The sequence below is a fragment of the Chaetomium tenue genome (assembly GCF_020726465.1).
Source record: "Chaetomium tenue strain MPI-SDFR-AT-0079 chromosome Unknown F5144scaffold_1, whole genome shotgun sequence".
Taxonomy (NCBI): Eukaryota; Fungi; Ascomycota; class Sordariomycetes; order Sordariales; family Chaetomiaceae; genus Chaetomium; species Chaetomium tenue.
Window position 1 is genome coordinate 2,513,087 of NW_027117329.1, and position 23,326 is coordinate 2,536,412.

General features: G+C 55.9%; 7 protein-coding genes across 7 annotated transcripts; 4 read left to right on the forward strand and 3 right to left on the reverse strand.

Annotated features, from left to right (window-relative positions):
* Positions 1-530: 530 nt before the first annotated feature.
* On the forward strand, positions 531-3,341 carry F5144DRAFT_625145 (major facilitator superfamily domain-containing protein). Its single transcript, XM_066792215.1, has 5 exons — positions 531-904; positions 1,155-1,463; positions 1,523-1,785; positions 1,836-2,331; positions 2,401-3,341. Exons 1-5 carry the CDS (start codon positions 847-849, stop codon positions 2,997-2,999), a joined length of 1,725 nt encoding a protein of 574 aa, XP_066648358.1. The 5' UTR covers positions 531-846; the 3' UTR covers positions 3,000-3,341.
* A 461-nt stretch (positions 3,342-3,802) lies between these two features.
* F5144DRAFT_522996 (uncharacterized protein) lies at positions 3,803-9,761 on the reverse strand. Its single transcript, XM_066786757.1, has 3 exons — positions 9,236-9,761; positions 4,578-9,153; positions 3,803-4,516 (listed from the first exon to the last, which is right to left on the reverse strand). Exons 1-3 carry the CDS (start codon positions 9,300-9,302, stop codon positions 4,126-4,128), a joined length of 5,034 nt encoding a protein of 1,677 aa, XP_066648359.1. The 5' UTR covers positions 9,303-9,761; the 3' UTR covers positions 3,803-4,125.
* A 179-nt stretch (positions 9,762-9,940) lies between these two features.
* Positions 9,941-11,839, forward strand: F5144DRAFT_555187 (IMP dehydrogenase/GMP reductase). The gene is made up of 2 exons (XM_066787887.1): positions 9,941-10,622; positions 10,818-11,839. The coding sequence occupies exons 1-2, from the start codon at positions 10,139-10,141 to the stop codon at positions 11,765-11,767; spliced, it is 1,434 nt and encodes a 477-aa protein (XP_066648360.1). The 5' UTR covers positions 9,941-10,138; the 3' UTR covers positions 11,768-11,839.
* Positions 11,840-12,432: 593 nt separating this feature from the next.
* On the reverse strand, positions 12,433-14,011 carry F5144DRAFT_588646 (uncharacterized protein; the record flags this gene model as incomplete). Its single annotated transcript, XM_066789953.1, has 8 exons — positions 12,433-12,554; positions 12,641-12,806; positions 12,871-12,932; positions 13,001-13,066; positions 13,131-13,437; positions 13,490-13,596; positions 13,659-13,697; positions 13,789-14,011. 8 exons carry the CDS (start codon positions 14,009-14,011, stop codon positions 12,433-12,435), a joined length of 1,092 nt encoding a protein of 363 aa, XP_066648361.1.
* Positions 14,012-14,998: 987 nt separating this feature from the next.
* F5144DRAFT_555191 (uncharacterized protein) lies at positions 14,999-18,037 on the forward strand. The gene is made up of 4 exons (XM_066787888.1): positions 14,999-15,693; positions 15,792-16,535; positions 16,584-16,960; positions 17,019-18,037. The coding sequence occupies exons 1-4, from the start codon at positions 15,442-15,444 to the stop codon at positions 17,968-17,970; spliced, it is 2,325 nt and encodes a 774-aa protein (XP_066648362.1). The 5' UTR covers positions 14,999-15,441; the 3' UTR covers positions 17,971-18,037.
* F5144DRAFT_501780 (uncharacterized protein) lies at positions 18,038-21,306 on the reverse strand. The gene is made up of 3 exons (XM_066786400.1): positions 20,086-21,306; positions 18,469-20,031; positions 18,038-18,366 (listed from the first exon to the last, which is right to left on the reverse strand). The coding sequence occupies exons 1-3, from the start codon at positions 20,848-20,850 to the stop codon at positions 18,241-18,243; spliced, it is 2,454 nt and encodes an 817-aa protein (XP_066648363.1). The 5' UTR covers positions 20,851-21,306; the 3' UTR covers positions 18,038-18,240.
* Positions 21,307-21,460: 154 nt separating this feature from the next.
* On the forward strand, positions 21,461-23,173 carry F5144DRAFT_33015 (kinase-like domain-containing protein). The gene is made up of 5 exons (XM_066784128.1): positions 21,461-21,692; positions 21,800-21,841; positions 21,904-22,277; positions 22,353-22,772; positions 22,846-23,173. Exons 1-5 carry the CDS (start codon positions 21,494-21,496, stop codon positions 22,945-22,947), a joined length of 1,137 nt encoding a protein of 378 aa, XP_066648364.1. The 5' UTR covers positions 21,461-21,493; the 3' UTR covers positions 22,948-23,173.
* The last annotated feature ends 153 nt before the right edge of the window (positions 23,174-23,326 follow it).

Genomic DNA, 23,326 nt, shown 5'->3' on the forward strand with positions numbered 1-23,326 from the left:
GGGCAAGTGGGGTTTGCTTGAGGGTGGCGGGCTTGGCTTGGTGCTCCGCAGCCGGACCCGCTGAGCCGACCCAACCTCCAACACCGTCTTGAAACTCTTGTTTGCGCCGCTTCCTGCTGTTGACCTCATGGCCGTCGGCGTTTGGTTTGGCCCATCACGCTCGCTACTCGTATTCTACAGAGTAGTAAGGTTATATCCAAAATAACAACAAATCTGTTAAGTACCATATGTGGACATAGCTTGCTCTAACTTCCTGTGCTTTCGAAAATAGTTACTTGGAAGTTCAAAGAGGAAAGCCCGAATTCTCTTGGCTCTCGCATCCCCGGGCCATTGCCGACCACTCATGTCCGAAGCCGCTCCGACTTGGCTGCCGACTTCTGATCTCGGCCCAGCCGTGGATCGGGCCCGTATCCGACAGCTCCCCACCAACAACTGAATGCAAGCCAATCATGTTCTCAAGAGCCGGTGGCGCCTAGGCTGAGTTTGCTGCACAGCATGGATGATGGCCTCCAACTTTTTTGTTTTTGTCAGCTCTGCGGTCAGACTTTGCCGCGCCCATGACTGTATTTTTTCCCATACAAAGTACAAAGCAACCCTTTGCTCCGCTATTTCCGACGGATCCTGTTCTTGCCACACTCTCTCCATCTTATCGCCATCGCTGTCTCTAGTTGGCTGCATTCCGTACTCTGCGCATAGGTGCTTAAAATACAGATTACAGTTTGTTTTGTTCTGCCGAGAAACGAGTCATCTTCTGTAACACGCGCCAGTCTCGGATTCTCAGTTCCATTGACAACTGAGAGAGACACGCCCTGTAACACTTCGTTCCCGGTCCATGCATCGTCCATCATGGCCAATCAAACAAAAAAAGGGCCCAAGCTGCCTGCGCAGCAGCTGGCAATTCTAGGTAAGCGCATATACCTGTTCGTCTTGTTGTGAAATGTCTTGTTCTTTCAGTTTCGTTGTCTCTTAAGACATCCGACGCCCGACTATCATTCCAACCAACAACTACAACAACCCTGGTCGATGGTACAGGGCTCCACGATGCTTTTGCTTCATTTCTGGCTTAATCATGCCGATAACGTCATGGCTCGCTCCATGGGGCCCGGGTACCGTTCCCATCTTGTGTCACCATAGCTAACCTAGATCCATTATAGCCGTTGCTAGGTTTGCCGAGCCCCTAGCCTTAACTTCCGTCTTCCCCTATCTCCCAGAGATGATAGCCAGCTTTGGCGTCGAGAAGAACGACGTCGCAAAATGGGCAGGCTTTACGGGAGCTATCTTCTCCGTCGCTCAGAGTTGCACTGCTGTCGCTTGGGGGAGAGCCTCCGATAAGTTCGGCCGCAAGCCCATCATTCTTTCCGGCCTTGCCAGTACCATGGTGTGCTTCCTGATCTGGGGCATGTCGACCAGCCTCCCAATGGCCATCGCCGTCCGTGCCATTATGGGAGGCGGCAATGGCAATGGTATGTCCGCCTTTGATTCACCCTGCTCATCGTGGGGCACCCCCACTAACACATAACAGTTGGTATTATTAGAACCATGGTAGCAGAGATGGTGCCAGAAAAGTCACTCCAGCCCAAAGCCTTCTCCCTCATGCCTCTTGTGTGGAGTATTGGTTCCGTTTTTGGTCCTGCCTTTGGCGGCTTCTTCGCTCGCCCTGCTGAGCAGTACCCCGGCCTTTTTGGCAACATAGAGTACTTCAAGCGCTATCCTTTCGTGTTACCAAATCTGATGGCCTGCTTCGTGTTCTTTATCTCTTTCATGACAGGACTGATGTTCCTCAAGGTGAGTCCAGAAAATCAGGGGCTAGGTAAACAAAGCTAATATTCTTCCAGGAAACACTCCACAGTAAACGCCACAGGCGCGACTGGGGTTTAGTGTTGGGCGAGAAACTAACCCGTTCCCTCAAACCATCTAAGGCGAAGGCTAAGCGGAGAAGACTGTCGTTTGTCGACGACGAGGCATCAGCGCCCCTGTTAGCCGAGTCGGTCATGTCGGGTTCCGAGCAGGGCGCCGTCAAGGAAGATCCCGTCTCCAACAGCGAGATCTTCACCGCCCAGACGAGCATCAACCTCCTGTCGTACACCTTCCTGGCCCTGCACGCCGTCGCCTACGACCAGGTCCTCCCCGTCTTCCTCAACTACCCGCGCGTGATCCCCGACGAGACCAACACCCAGCTCCCCTTCAAATTCAACGGCGGCTTCGGCCTCAGCTCCGACAAGATCGGCACCATCTACACCGTCTACGGCATCGCCTGCGGCGTCGTGCAGTTCCTCCTCTTCCCGACCCTGTGCGCCCGCTTCGGCGTGTTGAACTGCTACCGGACAGCGAGTACGTCGGCCCCCCGTCCCCTAACAAATAATAATACAAAAACACAAACTAACCCATCTTTCAACACAGCCCTAATCTTCCCCCTAATCTACCTCCTCACCCCCTACACCGCGCTCATCCAAGACACCACAACCCGCTACGCCGTCTTCCTGACCATCATGCTCGCCAAAGGCTTCGTCGTCATCATCGGCTTCCCGTGCACCACCATCCTGCTCACCAACAGCGCCTCGTCGCTGCGCATCCTCGGCACCCTCAACGGCTTCGCCACCACCTTCAGCGGGCTCGGCCGCGCCGTCGGCCCCGCCGCCGCCGGCGCAGTCTTCAGCTGGGGCGTGAAGGAGGGGTATGCCATCGCGCCGTGGTGGATGCTGGCGTTGATTGCGATGGTGGGGGCCGTGCCGCCGTGGTTTATTGTCGAGGGGGAGGGGCCGACGAGGAGTTTGGGGGCGGGGTCTGAGGGGGGGGAGGAGGATTATGAGGAGGAGGTGGATGGGGGTGAGAGGGAGAGGGAGAGTTTGTTGAGGGGGAGGAGGGTGGTTTGTGAGAGGGAGGGGGATGAGGATGATGTGAATGGAGATATTGCGGTGTCGGACTCGGAAGGGGAGGAGGTTGTTAAGAAGAGGGGGGGCGCGAGGGGGTATGGGACTGTTAATGGCGTGTCGAGATGAGGTGGGTAGGGGTGTGGACGTGGATGTGGAAAATAACGGGGTACGAGGCATGATTGTCATGGCAGTTAATGCGTGATATGAGAGGGGAAATGTGTTGATGTGGCGGTAATTTTGCGTGCCTCTTGCATAGGCGGCGTCAAGGTTTTTGATAGGCGTTGGGTTTGGGAAAACATACCTGTATATACATGGGTCATTTGCGTTTCGGGGGATAGTAATAAAATGTATCGGCGTGTCTATGTCTTTTGGTTGAGGGCGAGAGTCATATCCAAGTACTTTTTATTTACAGTTGTCTCCATGAATAGTAGGGTATCACTCAAAAAAGAGACGCTTACACTATACGGGAACCGCTTATCCACTTCCATACTTTTCATAATTGTAGCTCTGATACTCGAGGTGAGTATGCGAAGCTTGAAAGGGACCCTGCCCCGTACGTGACATTGTCCCTGTGACTCCCTCTCGTGCCGCTCTAGTCCAAGTGTTAGCCCATGCTCGCTCTGTCTGGTCAGAGTCCCGAATTCATTGTCCGGGAATCAAAAACCACCAAACCGATGAAGCAGAACCGAGGAAAAGGGGTGAGTAAACAACAACACACGGCGCGGAAACATGCAAGGGACCTTGATCAACCAACGCCAGTATTACGAATAGAAACTAAAGGTATCATTTCACTCATTCCCATGGCTAAATAACACTGTGAATATCCGGCGCACCTCGTCTTTCCTCCCTCCCAAACACACAAACAGTCCGTCCACCCACCGACCCACCCATCCATCCATCCATACCTCCCAAGCCAGTTGCCTCCCACCCACCCGCCACCTGTCGTCCGTCATCCACCCATAATCTCTCATCCCCAGTCGTCTGTCCACCCGCCCAAACCGCCAACTTCGCACAGCCAAAACAGACCCAAGCCCCCATCATATCCTCGCGCCTCGCTCTCTGGTGCTTATCTTCTTGATCTGTGACAAAACAAGCCGGGAATAAAAAAAGAAATCCACCACCTCAACAGACAGGCTAGCCATCCATCAGAGAATAAACCTCAAAAGAGAAGAAAAAAAGAAAAATCTATCTAACACCGACAAAACGGTTTCCCCACCACGTCGACAACCCCCAACTCAAACCATCGGCCCCCTTACTGCGTCCGATAGAACTTCTTATACAGCAAGTGCAACAACAGATTGACGTTGAGCTTCAGGCCGCCCTCGAACAGGCTCATAAACTGGTGGGCCTCAAATTGAGCCTGCAGCAAGTCTTCGATGGGCACGAGCGCGCTGGCGCCGGGCATCTGGATGTGCCCGCGGCTGCCCTCGATGCTGAACACGCCGACCTCGTCGCATGAGATGGTTAGGTTGATCTGGCCCCAGTCGCGCTCGGGGATGCCCTGCCACGAGACGACCACGCCCTTGTCCGACAGCGCCCGCACGCTGTACTTGTACGAGCCGAACTTGGGCACCCGGCCCGAGCGCTCGAGCTCGCGTTGGTGGTTGTACTGTTTTGTGAAGGGGAGGAGGAAACGTTTTTTGCTGGAGGGGCAAGAGGTTAGTAATGTTTTTGTAGAATAGATATCTGCAGTGGACCGCTTACCCTTTTTTATTTTGGAGCGTGGCCATCGCCTGCTCAATGTAGTCGTCGTAGCTCCTCCGCTGCTGCTCAAGATACTTGGCCTTGTCGTGCAGGTTACCCAGCGTCAGACGGACGCCCTCGAGTTCTCGCTGTCGCTGCACCCTACGCCGGCTCTTGGTTCGGATATCGACGGCGATGGCATTGAGTACATCCTGATAGTGGTTGTGGCGCGAGATGCGGCCCAGCTGCTCGAGGCGCAAGATGTTCTCGAGAGCTATCCTCTTCAGATCGTAATAAGTCATGCGGGTTACATCGACCATGTTAGCGTCAGAGTAAGCGCCGCGGGTGTTCGAGTTGCCGGAGAAGTCATCCCGTAGCAGCATCGCCCACTTGTGATCATCCTCTGCCGTGATGGGCTTGACCATGATCTCCAGGAGGTTCGCGCCAGTCTGCACACGAATAATGTACAGAATGCATCGCTTCGTCTCCATGAAGAGCGTTTTGATGTTTGCATCTGGGTCTTCGACATCATGCAGCTTGGGGGTCAAGAACATCTGGATATCCGCCGAGCCTGCCGCCGTCATCTCGCTCTCGTTGTGCTTTGCGCTTCCGAGATCCTGCATGATCTCGCGAAGCATGTCATCCCTGCTTGGGCTGAGATGTGGTAGCTCGGCGGCGATGAGGTTGTGGATGGCAAAGATGTCGGTCATCTTGATATACAAGGTGGGCTTGTTTTTGGCGTACAGGTCGTTAAACTCATCAATGTCGAACGTGCTTTCCGCGTCGGGCACGGTGATGAGGTTTTGCGTCAGCTCGGCCAAGCGTTCAATGGCGTCTGCGACGAAGGCATTGAGAGGTTGAAGGTAGATGTTGTCGCCCCCAAATTGCTTGCCGGATGTGATCTGGCCCAGAACCTTCGCGACTTCCCCGAGGTTGCGCTTTTGGAGAGGGCTCAGCTGCTTGTCCATGACGCCCACATTCTCAGGCGTGGTCACGGCCGGCTGGAGATAGAATTTCCAAAGCCAGTTGGTGATGATTTGCAGCAGGCGGTCCTGGGGCTCCCGTTGGAACCGCTGGCAGAGAGCTTCGAAAGCCTGCCGGCACAAGAATCGGAGACCGTAAGGCATGCGCGGAAGTAAATCTTCAAGAGCGGCGAGGAATTGGTCGCAGATCTCCCGGAGGTCGCGCAGATGATCGATAAACACCGCCTTCGTCTCCGGATCCTTGATGGCGAGCTCACGGGGGATATCTAGTGGGCGGCTGCTGGGTCGGCCGGTCCTGAGCTCCTCGTTATTGATGGCGGACCGGTAAATTTGCATAGGGTCGCTCTCTAGGTCGAGCTCGGGGTCTTCGATGATATTGTCCCTGATCAGAGGCCCGAGGAGGTCCCTCAGATATTTCCTGTCGCGTGGAGATCTCGTGTAATTGTGGACAAGTCTGGACCAAAAGAAGTTGCCCCGGAGATAGTCTTGGATCGTCTTACAAGCATCGACTTCTTCCCGGATAGACCGCCCAATGAGCTTCAGAAGATAATATTCTTCTCGCCGCTTCTGCGCGTAGCCGAAGAGGCCCATCATGAGGTGCTCGACCCGCTTGCACTCCTTCTCGGCGGTCCCCTGCTCGCGCAGACGCTTGAAGAGCCTGGCCAGGTATTGAGGCTGTGTCTGAAGGGCGAAAAACAGCTGCTGGTAGGACTCGAGCTTCTTCCTGGAACCCTTGTTCAGGGCCTTAAGGTCGAATTGGTTGACACTGGCCATGGAGCTGTTGGCGAGGAGGTTGCTGGCGTGTCCGCCAAAGTTGCTTTGGTGCCTGACGACCTCGTCGAGGGTGATCTTGTTCTTCACGAGAAGAGCGATCTTGATGTCCAACTGGTCGATGTATTGTTCCAGCATCTCATTCTGCCGGACTTGTTGGACAACCGTCTTGCGCATCCGCTCAAACTCGACCTCCTCATTGAAGTCAAAATCGCTGTCGTTGAGAAGATGCACGAAGTTCTTGACAGCGTTGACCGGCGGATTTTTCCCAGATGTTAGGCTCTTGTAGGCCTCGCCTTGAAGTTTGGCCCGGACGAAACTCTGAATCTTGACCACCTTTTGCATGTTTTCGTTGTAATGCCGCTTCTTTTCCTCAAACTTTGCCCGGACGATGAAGGCCTTGGCAGCGGACTGAATCTCGCCGACGACTTCTTCGTTCTCCTCAAGCTCATCCAGAACCCTAGCGACGTTGTCTCGAAGAAGCATTGCCCTCGCGAGAGATTGCAAGGCGGCAACTTCCTCGTCGTTTTCTTCAAGGTCATCAAGTAGGATGTTGTTCTGTTGCCGGCATAGAACACCGCGAATATGGGACTGCAGTTGAGTCACTGAATCTTCCTCCTGGTCCAAGGCTTCGAGGAGATCGGACACTCGGTTCCGTTCGAGCATTCCCCTGATAGTGGACTGTAGAGTCAAAATTTCGTCCTCCGCATCGCCTAGACCCTCGAGTACCTCAGAGATCTCCCTGCGCACCGCAGCTGCTCTGCTGTGCGATTGGAGGAGGCCGAGGGAGGTAGAGTGTTGTTGCAATTCGGCCTTGACCCCGTCAACGTCGCGCCTAGCGAGACGTCCTCGACTGGCGGCTTGCAACGTTTCCCACATTGGTGCCAAGTCTTCGAGGGCGTCTCTTTGGGAGGCGATTTCGCCCCTGGCCAATGCGGCCCTGGCGGCGGCCTGCAGACTGGTGATGGCGCCGGTCTCTGACTGCAGTTCCATCTGTTCCACTTCCAGCTTCTGTCTGAGAAGGAGTCCGCGGACGGCAGCCTGAAGCCCGGCAACGGGGGCGGCCGTGTGCTTCACTTCCTTCTCCTGGGCCATCATCTCCTTCCGGAGCAAGAAGCCCCGGAAGGTCGCCTGGATGTCCCGGATGGGGCCCGCTGCAACGGCCAACTCAGACTGCTGATCTCGCACCTCGTTGCGGGCCTTGCTTGCCCGCACCAAGCTCTGAAGCTTCAGAATGTCACCTTCAACACTCTTCCACACCTGCTCTGTCCCTTCCTGGCGCTGGCGGACGAGGAAACCGCGCGCAGCACTTTGAAGTCTGACGGCAAACCGCTTCATCTGGAGCCGATAATCCATAATTTGGCGGGTGAAGTCGCCCCTAATGCGCGCCTGGAGGTCGATCAACCAATCCTCAGAATCCCAGAGGTTTTGCATTACATCGCCCAGTTGCATCCGAAGGACAGCGCCGCGGATCTGGGCCTGCAAGTCCGCCACTGCCGCTTCATTCTCGGCCAGCTCTCTGTCGATTCTCTCCTCCTCGGTTTCTTCAGGCTCTGGCGGCTCTTCAACGACGCCGAAGTCGGCCCCCATGTTGCCGAAGCTAGGCATGCTGGCTCCGAGCTTATCAAGACCCTTCTGCATAGCCTCCAGCTCATGGTGCTCGAACTCCAGCTGCCCAACGAGGTTGCCGATCCGGAAGCCCACTATGCCTTTCCGGTAGAGCAGCCAACTCAGCGCGTGGATGCAGTGAATAACCTTGGGGATGTTTTTCTTTTCGTACAAGTCAATAAGCTCGAATCGAAATAGGTCCGGAAGTTCGACTTCATCCAAGTAACGGAAAAATATGGCGATATTGTCTGAATGTCGATATTGAAGTCGAGGATGATGGAAGATCTTGAAACGGCGCTGGGGATTCAGTGATTCGACCACCTCAGCAAGAGTGACACCGTCCCTCAGCGCCTCCTCTAGCTCAACGATGGGCGGGATCGCGCGCTGGATAACGTCCTCAATCCACTCTTTAGCCTCACCGATATGGCAAAGATACTCGTAAGCTTGGAGGAACTGGCGCTGCTTATCCATCCAGTTCCTACCCTCCCAACCATAGCCGCCTGTCCGTTGCGCTGGGCGATTATTCCCGGCCTTGTCAGCCCTTTGAAGCCTCCGCCGACCCTTGAGACCGACCACCTCCTGCGCTGGGGAAGTAATGGAAAATTCCTCGGCAGAACTGGATTGCGCCAGCCTTGATAAGGTGCGGAGCTGGTTTGTTGAGGACCGGCCCAGTCTTTCAAGGTCTGGCGTAGAAAGGGGGGCTGTGTGCGCATGGAGGAGAGCTGGCGGGAGCGGGGGATCGCTGCCCCGGCGGACCGTATCGGAATGCGTTAAGATCATCGAGGTTGGACGAGCGGTAGGTGAGTCGGCGCGCGTTAAAAGCATCGAGGTCGGGCGGGCATTAGGTGAACGGTGGGGTGGCGTAGGGGGAGTTGGCGAGGTTGGTGATGTTGCGCCATGGTCAGCAATCGACAGCTTTCCGATGTCGACACTGTGGCCGCGGTCATGACGGGTAGGAGCGCGGGGTGGTGTTGTAGGGCGCGGTACTTGAGGGAGCGGCCGGAGAGATTGCCGAGCCGCATGGTAGATATTTTCTGACATCGGTGTGGAGGGGTGGCTTTGTGACGAATGAAGTGGGGGAGGTCGGCGGGTGACTTCACTTTGGCCGCGCTTATGCCCGTGGTTGGAATAGGTGCTGGATGGCGAAGATGAAATGGAGGATCGACCGAGCTCGTAGGTTCCGGATGAGGCGTTGGAATAACCTGAGGATGCCGATGAAGATGCTGTTGAAGGCTCTGCCCTAGGATGTTAGCAATTCTTCCCGTTCGTCCAGGAAAGGAATGGAGGGGAAGGGGATATATCGCCGATTATACATACGTCGGAAAACGGCATAGTCGGCGGTTTGGGCCTGCCGCAGCGGGTGCGGCCTGTAGGACGAAGACATTTTTTATTTTGATGCGCCCAAGATATGGTTACTCGGCTTGCGCTGCCGACGACGACAACATCTAGATGGTGGATTATTGCGCCGTGTTTTGTCGTCGAGGTTGAAGCGCAACAACCTGCGGGGCCGTGGTTTCTAGGCAGTCGTCACAGAGGGAAACAAACTGGAAGTTCAACCCCAATAAAACAAGAATCCGATGGTGGCAGGGCAAGGCAGGGATAGATTGGCGCGTGCAAAATATCTCGTCTTACACCCTGCAAAACACCAGCGCGCAGCGCAAGGGGAAGCAAAATATCACAAAAAAGTGTTGCAAGAATGCAAGTAATCAAGAAGGCACGGCAATGGCCTCATTCTGCCCAAGTTGTTAGCAGCATTGGGTCGCAACAAGTGGTGGGAAGTGACCGGGGTGGGCCGGCAGTTTAGTGGTTCCAGGTTGGCATCGGATAGGAGCCGCTCGTCTTGTTTACATGCAGAAGCGACGCCCCGGCAACCACACAACAGCCCCGCTGCTGCTTCGACGCACATGACCCCACTTGTTTCCGGGCCTTGCCGTCTTGATCGCGGCCCTACGAAAGCCCGGCAAAAGACTCGAAAGCGGGGCCAGCGGCATGAAAGCCAGCCTCACCGCCCGCCAATGCCCCGCAGTCGGACCTTCGATGGACGGGCATAAAAAAATTTCGAGGGCGAACTTCAAAATTCTTCTTTTTCCTTTCTCTTGGGGGGGAACAGTCGGTCGATTCAGCCAAAGAACTCGTCGCTGTATCCCCCCGCCGACCATTTTTCTTTTTTGACTTCATTCACCGAGTCAATTGCAATTGATCATTAGTTGTTGCGCAGAAATGCCGGCGACGAACGGTCCCAACGCCAGCGCGGGTGTGCTCGACTACCGAAAGGCTGTCGAGCTCCTCCAGGAGTACGAGCACCGAGATGGCCTCAGTGTGGACGAACTCATGGACTCTAAGGTCCAGGGCGGTTTGACATACAATGACTTCTTGGTGCTCCCCGGCTACATTGGCTTTCCCGCCTCTGCCGTCGCGCTCGATTCGCCAATCACCAAGAAGATCACCCTGAAGACGCCTTTGGTTTCCTCGCCTATGGACACGGTCACTGAGCATGACATGGCGATCCACATGGCACTCCAGGGTGGTCTTGGTGTCATCCATCACAACTGCGCCCCCGAGGCGCAAGCCGACATGGTGCGGAAGGTCAAGCGGTACGAAAACGGCTTCATCCTGGATCCCGTCGTCATTCAGCGGGAGACGACCGTGGGTGAGGCCATCGCCTTGAAGGAGAAGTGGGGCTTTGGTGGTTTTCCGGTCACAGGTTAGTTTGATTTTGCCTCCCCACTCTCCTCCCGCCTGCTATGATTACAAACCTTTATTATAACTTTCGTTCCACCGTATCGACCTATGCGTCATGGGGACTGTATCACTGAAAATTATGATGGCTGCTCAACCACATGGATATTTTACATTTTGCTTGTCCTTATCGGCCTTGCGCTAACGGTTGAAATCATAGAATCCGGCAAACTGGGTTCAAAGCTCCTAGGTATTGTCACAAACCGTGACATTCAGTTCGAGGACGATCTGAGCAAGCCAGTGTCCAATGTCATGGTTACCGATCTCATCACGGCCCCGGCTGGCGTTACCTTGGGCCAAGCAAACAAGATCCTTGCCGAGTCCAAGAAGGGCAAGCTCCCGATTGTTGACGAAGAGGGGAACCTCGTCTCGATGATCTCTCGCTCCGATTTGACCAAGAACCTTGACTTTCCTCTCTCTTCGAAGACAGCCGATTCCAAGCAGCTCATCTGCGCTGCTGCCATCGGCACCCGGCCCGAGGACAAGATTCGTCTGGCGAAGCTGGTCGATGCTGGTTTGGACATCGTTATCCTTGACAGTAGCCAGGGTAACAGCATGTACCAGATTGAGATGATCAAATGGGTTAAGAAAGAGTTCCCTGACCTCGAAGTCATTGGCGGCAACGTTGTGACTCGGGAGCAGGCTGCTTCTTTGATTGCCGCTGGCGTTGATGGTCTCCGTATCGGCATGGGTAGCGGGAGTGCCTGCATCACCCAAGAAGTCATGGCCGTTGGTCGCCCTCAGGCCACCGCCGTCCACAGCGTCAGCGCGTTTGCCGCCAAGTTTGGCGTGCCTTGCATCGCCGATGGTGGCATTCAGAACGTTGGGCACATTGTCAAGGGTCTTGCCCTGGGTGCCTCGACTGTCATGATGGGCGGCCTTCTGGCTGGCACCACCGAGTCTCCTGGTACCTCATTCGTGTCCCGGGAGGGCAAGCTCGTCAAGGCCTACCGTGGCATGGGCAGCATCGACGCCATGCAAGACAAGAAGGCCGGTGCCGGCGCCAAGGACAGCCAGAAGAGCAATGCTGGCACTGCTCGTTACTTCTCTGAAGGCGACAGCGTCCTGGTTGCACAGGGTGTTTCTGGCTCAGTGGCACACAGAGGGTGAGTTTCCAATCTCCATCTAACGAGCTTGAACATTATGCTGACCTGCTATAGATCAATCTCCAAGTTCCTTCCGTACCTTGCTGCTGGTCTCAAGCACTCCATGCAGGACTGCGGCATGACTAGCTTGAAGGAGCTCCATGAATGTGTCGCCAATGGCACCGTAAGGTTCGAGATCCGCACCGCCAGCGCGCAGCTGGAGGGCGGTGTGAACATGGAGTCGTACGAGAAGAAGCTCTACGCTTAGGTAACACGGTTGGGTATGCGCGATGAACGTAAATGGAACGGAAAAATGAAATGATTTGGGATGGCTGCTGTGATGTTACGGAGTTGGGTGGGAAATAGGGGGGTCATCGGGCCGCGATCATCTCTCCAAAGAGACGGTCAATCTGCCCTCGGGCACACGTTTTTCTAGCATATATGCTGAATATACGAAATGCGACTTGCTCTGCCGGCAATGAAATGGCATTGATACCCATGTTCCTTCTATTGCGAACCCATGTTAGAAATCATAAACTCAAATTCACAACGTCATCAGGGCACCGAGAAGGATCGAAGACGGCTTAGCCGGTCATAGCTTTTGTCTATTACTCAAGGAAGACTCCGTTTTTATCACCGTCTATTCTAAAGACAGTTTCAAGATTGCTGTGCTCATCTTGCTGGTGCTGTTCACTTCTCGAGTGCGCTAGCCGGCAGGGTCGCGACCTTCTCCTTGAACAGCTTGTCAGCCCGGGACCAAACGGGCGTGTTTTGCCAGTCGTTGAGGGCGAGGAGCGACGGGAGGAGATCCTCTGCATTATTTAATTTTAGTCACAAGTCCTCTGGTATTTTTATGGGCTGCCCAAGAGGCAGTAGAAAGGGAGGGGATGATACGTACCGCTGAAGGCCTCAGATGCCTCGCGCGGGAGCAGCGACGGCAGGTGGTCGATCGAAATGACCGACAGCGGCGGGCCGCTCTGCAGGCCCTCGACGGCGACCGTCGGCTCGTCGAAGGTCGTGGCGACGGTGTAGATGGGGACGGGGGTGAAGGGGGAGGTGGTGTCCTGCGAAGGTTGTGTGTTAGTTGGGAACGGGTTGGGAGAGCGTTGGTGTGGTGGGTGAGCGTACGGCTGAGACGTCGCACACGACGGAAAGCTTGCGGTCCGGGACCTGGAGGGACTCGAGGTTGACTGGGTGGTGTTAGTGGCTGTGACGAAAAGGTGGGTTCGGGTGTTCAGTTTTGTAAAGGGATGCTTACCGAAGTTGGGGATCTTCTTGGTCAGGTAGATGCAGTTGACGAAGATGTCACTGTCGGTAATCTCCTCTGAGCAACGTGTTAGCGACGACTCACGCACACAAACAGCCCACGCAACTAGAAGTAGACGCACTAAACGGTCCGCCGGCCGCGGTCTCGGCCATATCCCACTTAACAATGTTCTCCTCAGGAACGCCGACCTTGCGCAGAGCTTCAACGGCGCCCGACCCGCAACGGCCGAGGGCACCGATGACAATGACACGAGGCGAGCGTCCTGCCTTCTCGACGCCCGAGGCCAGCGCCTTCTTAACGTTCGAGACAAGCGCATCCTCGTTAGGATAGCTCTCGACCCCCGGGAAGGGCTCGCTGTGGTTCAACTGCCAAGCCCATACTTCAAGAGCAAGGGCAGCACCAGCGAACCCGGCGTGATAGCCGAAGGCCTGGGAACTCCGGTTAGCACTGGTTGAAAACGGATTCGGGGTGAAAACGAACAGCAACACGACGGCCATTCTCATCGACCAGAAATTCCAGGTCAAGCAAAGTACCGCCGCCCCTGGGAAACCTAGCAAGGACAGTCTCCCAACCACTTTGCTGCTTGTCTATATTCCAACCTTTATTAGAACCTGGCTTTTTTTCGGGTGGGGTGATCATGGCATCATACAGCAGTGGGCAAACTGAACATGCACATGCTTGAGAGGGACTATTCAAAAAGTGTCAGCAAAACAGTCATATATGGCATGAAACATTCCAGGTTTGCTACTTGCATTCCTTCTCCTCCAGCTCCTTCAGACCGATGATGATGTGCTCCTTGGGGGCATCAACCCAGCTGTACTCGGGCACCAAGGTAGCACCGGCAGCCTCAAACTCAGCATCGTCGAATATCCTCACGGATGAGCGCTCAACGTTGACAGTGTAACCGGCCTTGATCAGGGCGGCAGTTGTCGTCGGTGTCAGGGCCGATCTGTGCTCGAGGGGCTTGGTCTCGCTGCGGAGATGCAGCACGGTGGGAGCCATTGTGAGGGATGAGGGAATGAGGGACCGAGGGAAAATGGAGGTGGTTGTTGTGTTGCTGTGAAAGAGTCAGAATATTGTTCTTTTCAGTTACAGTAGACGATTCAGGGCCCGTTCAAACACTTACCGATTGGCAATGCGGCAGGTTTGAGTCACCGACATCAAACCAGCCCGACGGAGCAGCCCCGCCATCAAACAGACGGAATAATCTGTAACCCCGCTGCAACTGCACCTTCACCCCATGGGCAAAAAAAGCTGAACTCCAGGTGTAGATGCCGACCAAACCTTCGACTAGAGGAACGAAAAGAAAGCCACATGGAAACACAAAGTCTACTTTGTACTTTACTCGACTTTTTTTATTTGATCTATTTTGCTCGGTTTACCTTGCCTCTTTTTTTCCTTTCTTGGTTTCTTTCACTTTTGTTTATTTTCTTGATTTTTGCTACACTTTCGAGTTCGGCCTTTTTTGGCCAGAGGGAGCTCGTCTCGTTATCGCGCGCCGAAAACGGCGAAAACCCTGTCCGCTGGCTCTGGGGAGAAATTGGAGCAGCAAGCCGCAGCTGCAGCTGCAAGGTCCGTCCATCTCCCGAGGACGGAGACAAGGGATGTTATTGGCTGGCGATGGTGAAGCGATTTGCTTGACCTCCCGACTCCCCGTTCCCTGAGACCTGGAGTGTTCCGCATCCATGGGATAGGTAGCTCGGATAGGGTGCCTGGGAAAATAATGCAACTACCACCCAATAGGTACCAACGGTTGGCTTCTACCGATTCCATCCTTGGATGTTCGTCTGGTTTTATCCACCGGCTTTTGCACTTAGTTCCGCGGTAGTTTCGCCCATCGTCCTCCACTTTTATTAGTGAGAAGCTAACGGCGGAATTGGGCTGCTGGTCCCCACATGGTTTGAGAGGTTCGGGGGTAAACATCACTGCGAGACTCGTCCGGCCCGACCCACCGCCTTTTAGGAACCGGCAGAATTTACCAGAAAGTTGCCGATCGACCCACTAATTAAGTACTGTGCCGAACAGGGGCCCTTCCTCTGCACTCCGGTCCACTGCATCCGGCAGCGTCGGCGTGGGCTCCTAAGAGCGAATGAAGAGCGAAGCGGAGAGAATTCCGGTTGTGATTCGCTGCCGAATGGGAAGGTGACTTTTTTTGAGGTGGTCCATGGTAGCCAAGGCTACTACTACAACTTCCCATAGCGCCGGGCGAGGTGCGATCCGCGAACAATGGTACTTTTATTAGGGTCCTGTTCCTTCCGTTGCCTACAGCAGCCATCGCCAGCTCTTTGCACGCCTTCTATTCGTCCTTGTACGAATTGTCTCTCGTTACCCGTCCATCGCGCTGCCCTGGCAGCAGCAGCACTAGCAGCAGCACCAGTACCAGCACCAGCACCGCACGCTGCCGGGAGCCCTGCCCCGCGACCGCGCCCGCCATGATGCCGTCAAGATCTGAATCGGCCTCGCCTCTCGACCGACAGCAGCAACCTGGCGGGCCGTTGCGGCGTCTCCTACCTGCGAATGCTACGGCCATTGAAACCGACAGGTCACGCGAACAATCGACATCCCGCACTTCCCCGACCGCCGCTTCAAGTTCTGGCGCCGCCTCGCCTGTGGTTCCCGCTCGTAGGAAGAGAGGCCAGGCAACCACGGCAGCGTGTGGTGCGTGCAGGAAACGCAAATCCAAGGTATGATACCTGCACCCTGCTTATCAGTGCCCCGACGGATTGGCACCATTGTACACTGTACGTGATATTTTGTCTACTAACCACCACCTCGCTCACAGTGCGATGGCGACCGGCCGGTATGCTCCATCTGTCGTGACCGGGGCACCGCCTGCGAGTTCGACACCAAAGCGGCCGAGACACATACTCAGGCGCTCAAACGTAAATTTAATGAATTGCAGAGCCAAAAGTCGGCGTTCGAACAGGTCTATGATGTGTTGCAGGCGAGATCCGAGCAGGAGGCCACGGAGGTATTCCGGCGGATTCGCAGCGGCAGCGATGCTGGCTCCATCCTCCGTCATGTCAACTATGGGGACATGCTCGTCCAACTAGCCTTGGTCCCGGAGGCCCGGTTCCGCTACGAATTTCCCTATCTCCCCGATATGCCCCCCTTCCTGCGAAATATGGACAATCCGTACCTGGACTCGGACGTCTACGGATATGCCCTCCGCCAGTGCCCGAACTCGTCCCACCAAACTGGCCACCAACGGCCTCAACAACGACTCTTGACCGGTGCGGCAAACGGTACCGACTCCGTTTACGGCGCGGGGCAACTAGATCCGTATGAGAAGCCTTACCTATCTGCGACCGTCGTTCACCCCTGGCTGGATTCGGTGAAGCCGTCGAAATGGACCACCGTTAGCAACGACGATGGCTTGCTTCGGAAGATTCTGCACGACTACTTCCTCTTCGACTACGACTGGTTTACATTTTTTCACAAGGACTATTTTCTGGAGGATATGGGCACCGAGAACACACGTTTCTGCTCCTCGCTTTTGGTCAATGCTGTATTGTGCATGGGATGCGTGAGTCTCTGCCGCGTCTAAGTGCGTCCTTTGGCTAATCCTCTCTAGTTCTGCCACCGCGGCCTACAGGGACGCTCCGAGTTTTGGAACCCAAAAAACATCGGTTACCAATTTCTCGCCGAAGCCAAGCGGCTTTTCGAGGTTGAGTCGGAGCTGGAAAGGCCATTCAGGAACCCCGCTGATCCAACCTGGGAACGCAGAGACATGGAGTGGGAGCAAACTAGGCTTACCACAATACAAGCTGCGCTGATGTTGACCCTCATCTACAACCTCAATGGCACCGATAAACTCGGCTGGCGCTTTACCCTCAAGGCTATAGAAATGGCCGACGAGATCCAACTCTTGGACCTCCCACTTGAACACCACACCCCTGAGATGCAGTGTGTGAGGACATACACTGCATGGGGCCTGTTCTGCTGGCAAAGGTACGTTGCAACACCTCCCGCGGAATGGTTTCGGGATGCCGACTAACCTTGGCTACAGTCTCGGCAGCTACCATTACTTGCAGCCACCTCCGATTAGTAAACCTCCAGCAACACTTCTTCCCGACCCTTTGAAATGCCCGGAGTGGTATGGCGAGCTCTGGGTGAGGTATCCTTTGAGCCAGTCACGTTTACCAACGTTCCACGGGCTCCTTTTCAAGGCCATCTCCGACTTTTGGACCATCATCAGTGAGGTCTCAACCCTCATCTTCTCGCGGCGTGGCCCGCCCACCAAGTTATCGGTCGATCAAATCTTCCAGTTCTACTACCGGCTTCGGGCATGGCAGAATAATCTCCCAGAGCCTCTCACTCCTAAGAAAATCGTACTGCCACATCAACTGAAGCTGCACATGTACTACAACCACATGCTTATCGACCTCATCTCACCCATTCTGGATTATACCGGAAGCCCCGGGATACCACTGGCCCACGCGCCGCGTGATATCTACAACGAGGCCGTAAACCATCTTGAGACGGTCGTGCGTCTCTACTACTTACGCCACGGGTTCGAGGCCACCGACAGCTTCCTCCTCCATTTCCTCGGTTTCCTCAACCACATTACCATGAACGCGATCGAGACGAGCGCCGGATCTTCCTTCCTCGAAGCCCGCCGGTCGACTATGTTACTTCTCACCAAAGGAATATACGACCAAAGCCGGGTGCACTACGTCGCGGCGGCGGTTCTGCGCCTCCAGATAGGCCTAATGCGGCCGGAAGATGTTGACCTTCTCAAGCGGTTCGTCGACATAGAGGCAGACCAGCTAATATACGGGCCCTTGAAACAAGCAGTCCACAGCTCCTGGCCGGTGTACTCGATCGGCCACGAGTCCAAGGCCGAGCAAATGATGCAGGGGAAAACGTTATCAACCTGCCTCGAGAAGATTACGTTGGAGTCGAGCAAGTCACCCTCCCCAGAGCGTTGTTCCCCGGCCGATGGACGGAAGGTTCGATGACATGAGGCCCCATGTAGATTAGGCACGAATTTCACATATGGTCGGACACGTGCGCCAGAACTGTACATTTATTCTGTGTTCGGCGTGCCGGCTGCCCGAGCGCGATCGACAAGTGTTCCAACTATCAGCGTGTATTCTCAAAAAAACGTGTGTGCCTGCGGACCTGGCCTTATTTCCAATCGCATCCATCCATCAATCATCCACCCATCGTCATGATCATCATCATCATCATCAGCGTCGCGCGCATCACGTAGCTAAGTAAACCGGAGCTCAAGGCAACCTCAGTTCCTCCCTCCCCTTCACCTCCACCACCGCCTCCTTCCCCTCCCACGAATACACCACCCGCAGCACCTTCTCCCTCCCCGGCGCCGGATCCCAAAAGCCCAACAGCCTGCCCTTCCTAACCCCCTCCGGAATGACCAACTCATCCTCATCATCCTCGTCCTCCTCATCCCCCACCGTCACCAACCCTGCCAACGCAATCGTCACATCAGCCACCTCGTCCGGCGGCGCCCCGCGCACGCCAAACTTGGCGCTCACAATCACCAGCCCGCCGCGCTTGCGCGCCGCCGCCTGCCGCGGCCCCACACCCGCCGCCAGCACCGCCGCCAGCTTGTCCGCCTCGGCCCGCCGCGCCGCCACGTGCGCCGCCAGCTGCTGCGCGCGGCGCGCCTGGCGCGCGGCGGCCGATTGGGTTTTGCGTCGGAGGTTGGTGTACGCTTCCCAGGCGGAGAAGGCGGTGAGCGGGAGGAGGAGGATGGTGAGGAGGAGGTGGTTGATGGGGAGGGTGGGTCGGCCGCCGTCGGCGGCGGCGGTGGAGGTGGAGGTGGCGCTGGTGTCGGTGGTGGTGAGGATGGGCAGGCTGAGGCGCTGGCCCAGGCGCGACCAGTACAGCGAGACGTGCAGGTTGCTGGTGGAGAGGCCGACTTCGAGGCCGGCTTTGGAGAAGCGGCCGACGCGCTTGAGGGCGCGGAACGCGAGGAAGAAGTCGTGCTGCGAGCTGGCGGCGAGCTCGGCCTCGGCGCGGAAGCCGGTTTTGTTGTTGGCCGGGCTGGGGGAGGGCTTCGCAGCGTCGGCGGGAGAGGTGAAGAGGTCGCGGCCGTAGCGGAGGTAGCCCACTGCCGTGCTGGGGCTCAGGCCCGTGGAAACAGACCAGGAGCTGGGCTGTTGCTCGTCGAGGTCGAGGTCGAGGGCTGCGAGGCCCTTTGTGGTGGGCTTGGTGAGGGCTTGGCCGGACTGCATGCCGAGGTCGTTCCTCCCAAAGACATACCCGATTTCGACGGTTGGCGGGGTGCGCAAGGTATTGATTAGGGGCGCGAGACCGCCTAAGGCCTTGGAAAACTTGGGCATCTCTTGGCATTCCTTGGATGGCCGGAGCTTCCAGTCGTCTGCCTCTGCTAGGAGGAAGGCCGTGCCGGGACCAACCCGTTGGTGAACAGCCAGCCCCAGGCTCGGAAACGGCTCGCTTCTGCGACCAAGCAGCTTCCGGGCTGAGATCTCAACGTTGAGGGGGTGATTGCTGCGAAATAGCTTGAAAGATTGGCCTATCCGGGTCGTCGTGGAAGGGCGAGGGAGAACTTCGACCTCTTGTTCGATGACAAATTGTGGGAGGGCAGTAGGGAGAGGTGCCCTTCGCCAGAAGAGCTCCTGGCGGAAGTTTAGGCTCAGACCAGGAAGGAATCGAGACGCCAGTAGCTTCTCCACGCGCATTCTTTCGTGTACCGAGGGCCCTGGTGGCTGGTAGCGATCAAGAAGGAGTGGCGTAAGCTTGAATGGCTCATCCAATAGCCCATGTGCCGACGCAGTGACTGCCAGGGTCGGGTTTGAGAGACGGAGATAACGTCCTGGGCTAGCCTTGCGCAACTTCTTCTCAGCGCCCAAATTCCGGATAAACAGAACAGCGCTTTCAACGGCCCTCCCAATCGTCCTCTCAATAGGCTTCCGCAGGGCCGGCACGCTGGTGCTAGCTGTTTTCTGAAGCGAGAAGTCTAAGATCTCCGGCCTCAGACCCTGCCGCCGCGAACCCCGTTGGGGTTGAGACCCAACGAAACGCCATGTACCCTTTTGAGAATCAACGTCACGCCGGGGACCCAGTCGGGAACCAACAAAGCCAACGAGAGATGTGGCATCCAGCCGAAGACCGATGTCGGTACCCGCTCGAGACTCTCGCTGTGTGAGGAGGAGGTACTGTTCTTGGAGCCTAGCCTCATAAGCCCCGCTCCCTTCCAGGTCCAAAAATTCGTCGTAAATGCCCTCCTCATCCGAGTCTAAATCAGTCTTGCCGGCCCTGGAGATATCATAACCTAGCCTTCGAGAAGGGTCAACCAACGTCTCGACAGCGGCTTGCGCCAAACCCAGCTGGAAAGCAGCCGAGCCCTGCAAAGCCGGCGGCTGCTTGTCGACTGCCAAAACCTGGGCGAGACGATGCGCTGCTTCCCAAATCTGATCAGGGGACAGATACGGGCCCCTTGGCAAGCACAGCAGCTCATAGCAATCACGATGAATGACGCGGCCGGAAGTGAAGGCTAAACGAGCCGCGCCAGGAACGCCCTCGGCCTCATCACCGTGGACGGCTTCGGAGGCGAAGGTCGACCGTTCCAGAATGGACGAGGAATCGTCAAAGCCAAATTCATACTCCTGCCGGGTCGCAGCAAACTGGTCGCGCAGCGAATAGCGTGACACGACCGATGGCGGGCGATGGCCAGGGTTGTGCTGGTTGGGGTGGAGGTGGCTGGAGGCTTGCTGGCTGGAAGTGTGCTGGTCAGAGTCACGATGGCGGTGACTAGAGTCACGGTTACGGTGCCGTCTAGACCGAGTACTGGTAGAGGCACCGTCGTCTTGGGCAGTAGACGGAGCCCGGCGTGATCTTCTGGAACTCATCTTCAACAACTAAGGTGAGCCGGTTCGGTGGTTCGCCAGTTACGTGACAGGAAAAGACGGTGAAAGAAGACAAGCATGGGTTCAGAGCCGGAAGCGGTTCGGTGGGATTTATTAACCTATGGTATTTGATGCGACGCTGTGCGATGAGCAGGGATCCGCTCTGTATGTACAGGTAACTACCGAGGTACATACTGCGGGTGTTAAGGATGGAGTAGGTGAAGCAAGCTGCCTGAGCTACTGTGTAACTATCCTCCCGTGTCGTGTTCAGGCTGGCTAGCATCATACCTAAATTGCGGTTGGCAGGTCGAAGAAACCTACTATGTTCAGAGTGACAGAGTGGCCATGAAAAATACCCAAGTTACATGTACTGCCTTGTGTGAGCCGATTCAATCTCCCACCAAATTTCATTGAATTTTTATGAGGTGGGTTGGTGGGCTGGAAGGAACCACTTTGACGTGGAACTGGGTTCAATAACAGGGAAGTGGTTGAGCTGGTGTAGAGGAGGCCCAACCGTTAGGCCTGAGGCAGGAACTGCGGGGGGGCAAGATAGGACCCTTATCAGGGAGTAACACCAGGGCGCCTAGGGCATCCCGGTCCAGAACCTGAAGCGGCTGGAAGCGCAGATGAGCGCGGCTGGAAAAAGATGCTGCCCATGTGCCCCTCACTGGCTTTGCTGACCAGCCTGACCCTTCTGCCCACGACACCTCCAACCTGCAACCTCGACTCGTTCCGGACAGGTCGCGCGCACCCAAGCGCCATCGTCGCAAGCATGGCTCGAGTCTACGCCGATGTCAACCAAAACATGCCGCGTAGTTATTGGGACTACGACAGCGTTAACATCGGTTAGGCTTCCTCTTTTCGTTGCTCGTGATTGCTGCGGGCTCTGTCGCGCCGCTTGCAACACGACGCCCGCCACTCGCCGAGGTGTCGCATCGCTAACTCGTCGCAGGCTGGGGAGTATTGGAAAACTACGAGGTTGTCAGGAAGATTGGTACGTTGCATTGCTCTTGCTGTCCAACCCGAACGCGTGCCGCTGACCGCTCCCCATTGCAGGCCGCGGCAAATACTCTGAGGTCTTCGAGGGTATCAATGTCGTTAACTACCAGAAATGCGTCGTCAAGGTCCTCAAGCCCGTCAAGAAGAAGAAGATAAAGCGCGAGATCAAGATCCTGCAGAACCTGGCCGGCGGGCCCAACATTGTCGCCCTGCTCGACGTTGTCCGGGATTCGCAGAGCAAGACGCCCTCGCTCATCTTCGAATACGTCAACAACACCGACTTCCGCACCCTGTATCCCAAGTTCATCGACATTGACGTGCGCTACTACATCTACGAGCTTCTCAAGGCCCTCGACTACTGCCACAGCAAGGGCATCATGCACCGCGACGTGAAGCCTCATAACGTTATGATCGATCATGAGAACAAGAAGGTACGGTCCCCCGACCTTCCTTCCCCGCATGCGGCCACATGTCGCATGACCAGTTTTGCTAACCCTCCCCCTCAGTTGCGCCTCATCGACTGGGGTCTGGCCGAGTTCTACCACCCGGGCACCGAGTACAATGTCCGCGTCGCGTCGCGCTACTTTAAGGGCCCGGAACTGCTCGTCGACTTTCAAGAGTACGACTACAGCCTAGATATGTGGAGTCTCGGCGCTATGTTCGCATCCATGATCTTCCGCAAGGAGCCCTTTTTCCACGGCAACAGCAATGCCGATCAGCTCGTTAAGATCGCCAAGGTGCTCGGCACTGACGACCTCTTCGACTACTTGGACAAGTACGAGATAGAGCTCGACGCCCAATACGACGACATCCTTGGCCGCTTCCAGAAGAAGCCCTGGCACAGCTTTGTTAACTCAGAGAACCAGCGCTTTGTCAGCAACGAGGCCATCGACTTTTTGGACAAGCTGCTGCGCTACGATCACGCGGTATGTCTCGGCCTAGCTTTCATGGAGCCATCCCGATTTGATTTTCGCAGCTAACCAGTCATGTGACACACAGGAACGCCTCACCGCAAAAGAGGCTATGGCCCACCCCTACTTTGCCCCCATCCGCGACCCGGAGACCCTGCAGCAGTACCTGGCCAGTGGCGCACAATCTTGAACCTGTGAGAAGGAAAGTTTGCGTCAACTGTGCATATCGCGCTACGTTGCTCCAGATCTTCAAATCAACGCAAAACCCCGGGCCGTTTATGCGGCCCGGCCCTAAAAACCTTCGTTCTGAATGCTAGCCATTATCCCGTTCTGAAGACGACGTTTCCATGGGATTTGATTATCCGGTGTCTCAAAAGCAGAAAATTACTACGCCGAGAATTTGATCCCCCCCTGTATACCCCTACGCGCTGTCGCACGGGTGTAACCAGCGACATTGGTACTTCCATTGAGGGGAGGGAAGGGAGTTATCCGAGGGTTTATAGTTTGGGAGTTTGCTCGTTACTGTGGTGGAGTTGAGTTGTAGGCGGGCGGTTTGTGCGTGGGTGTTT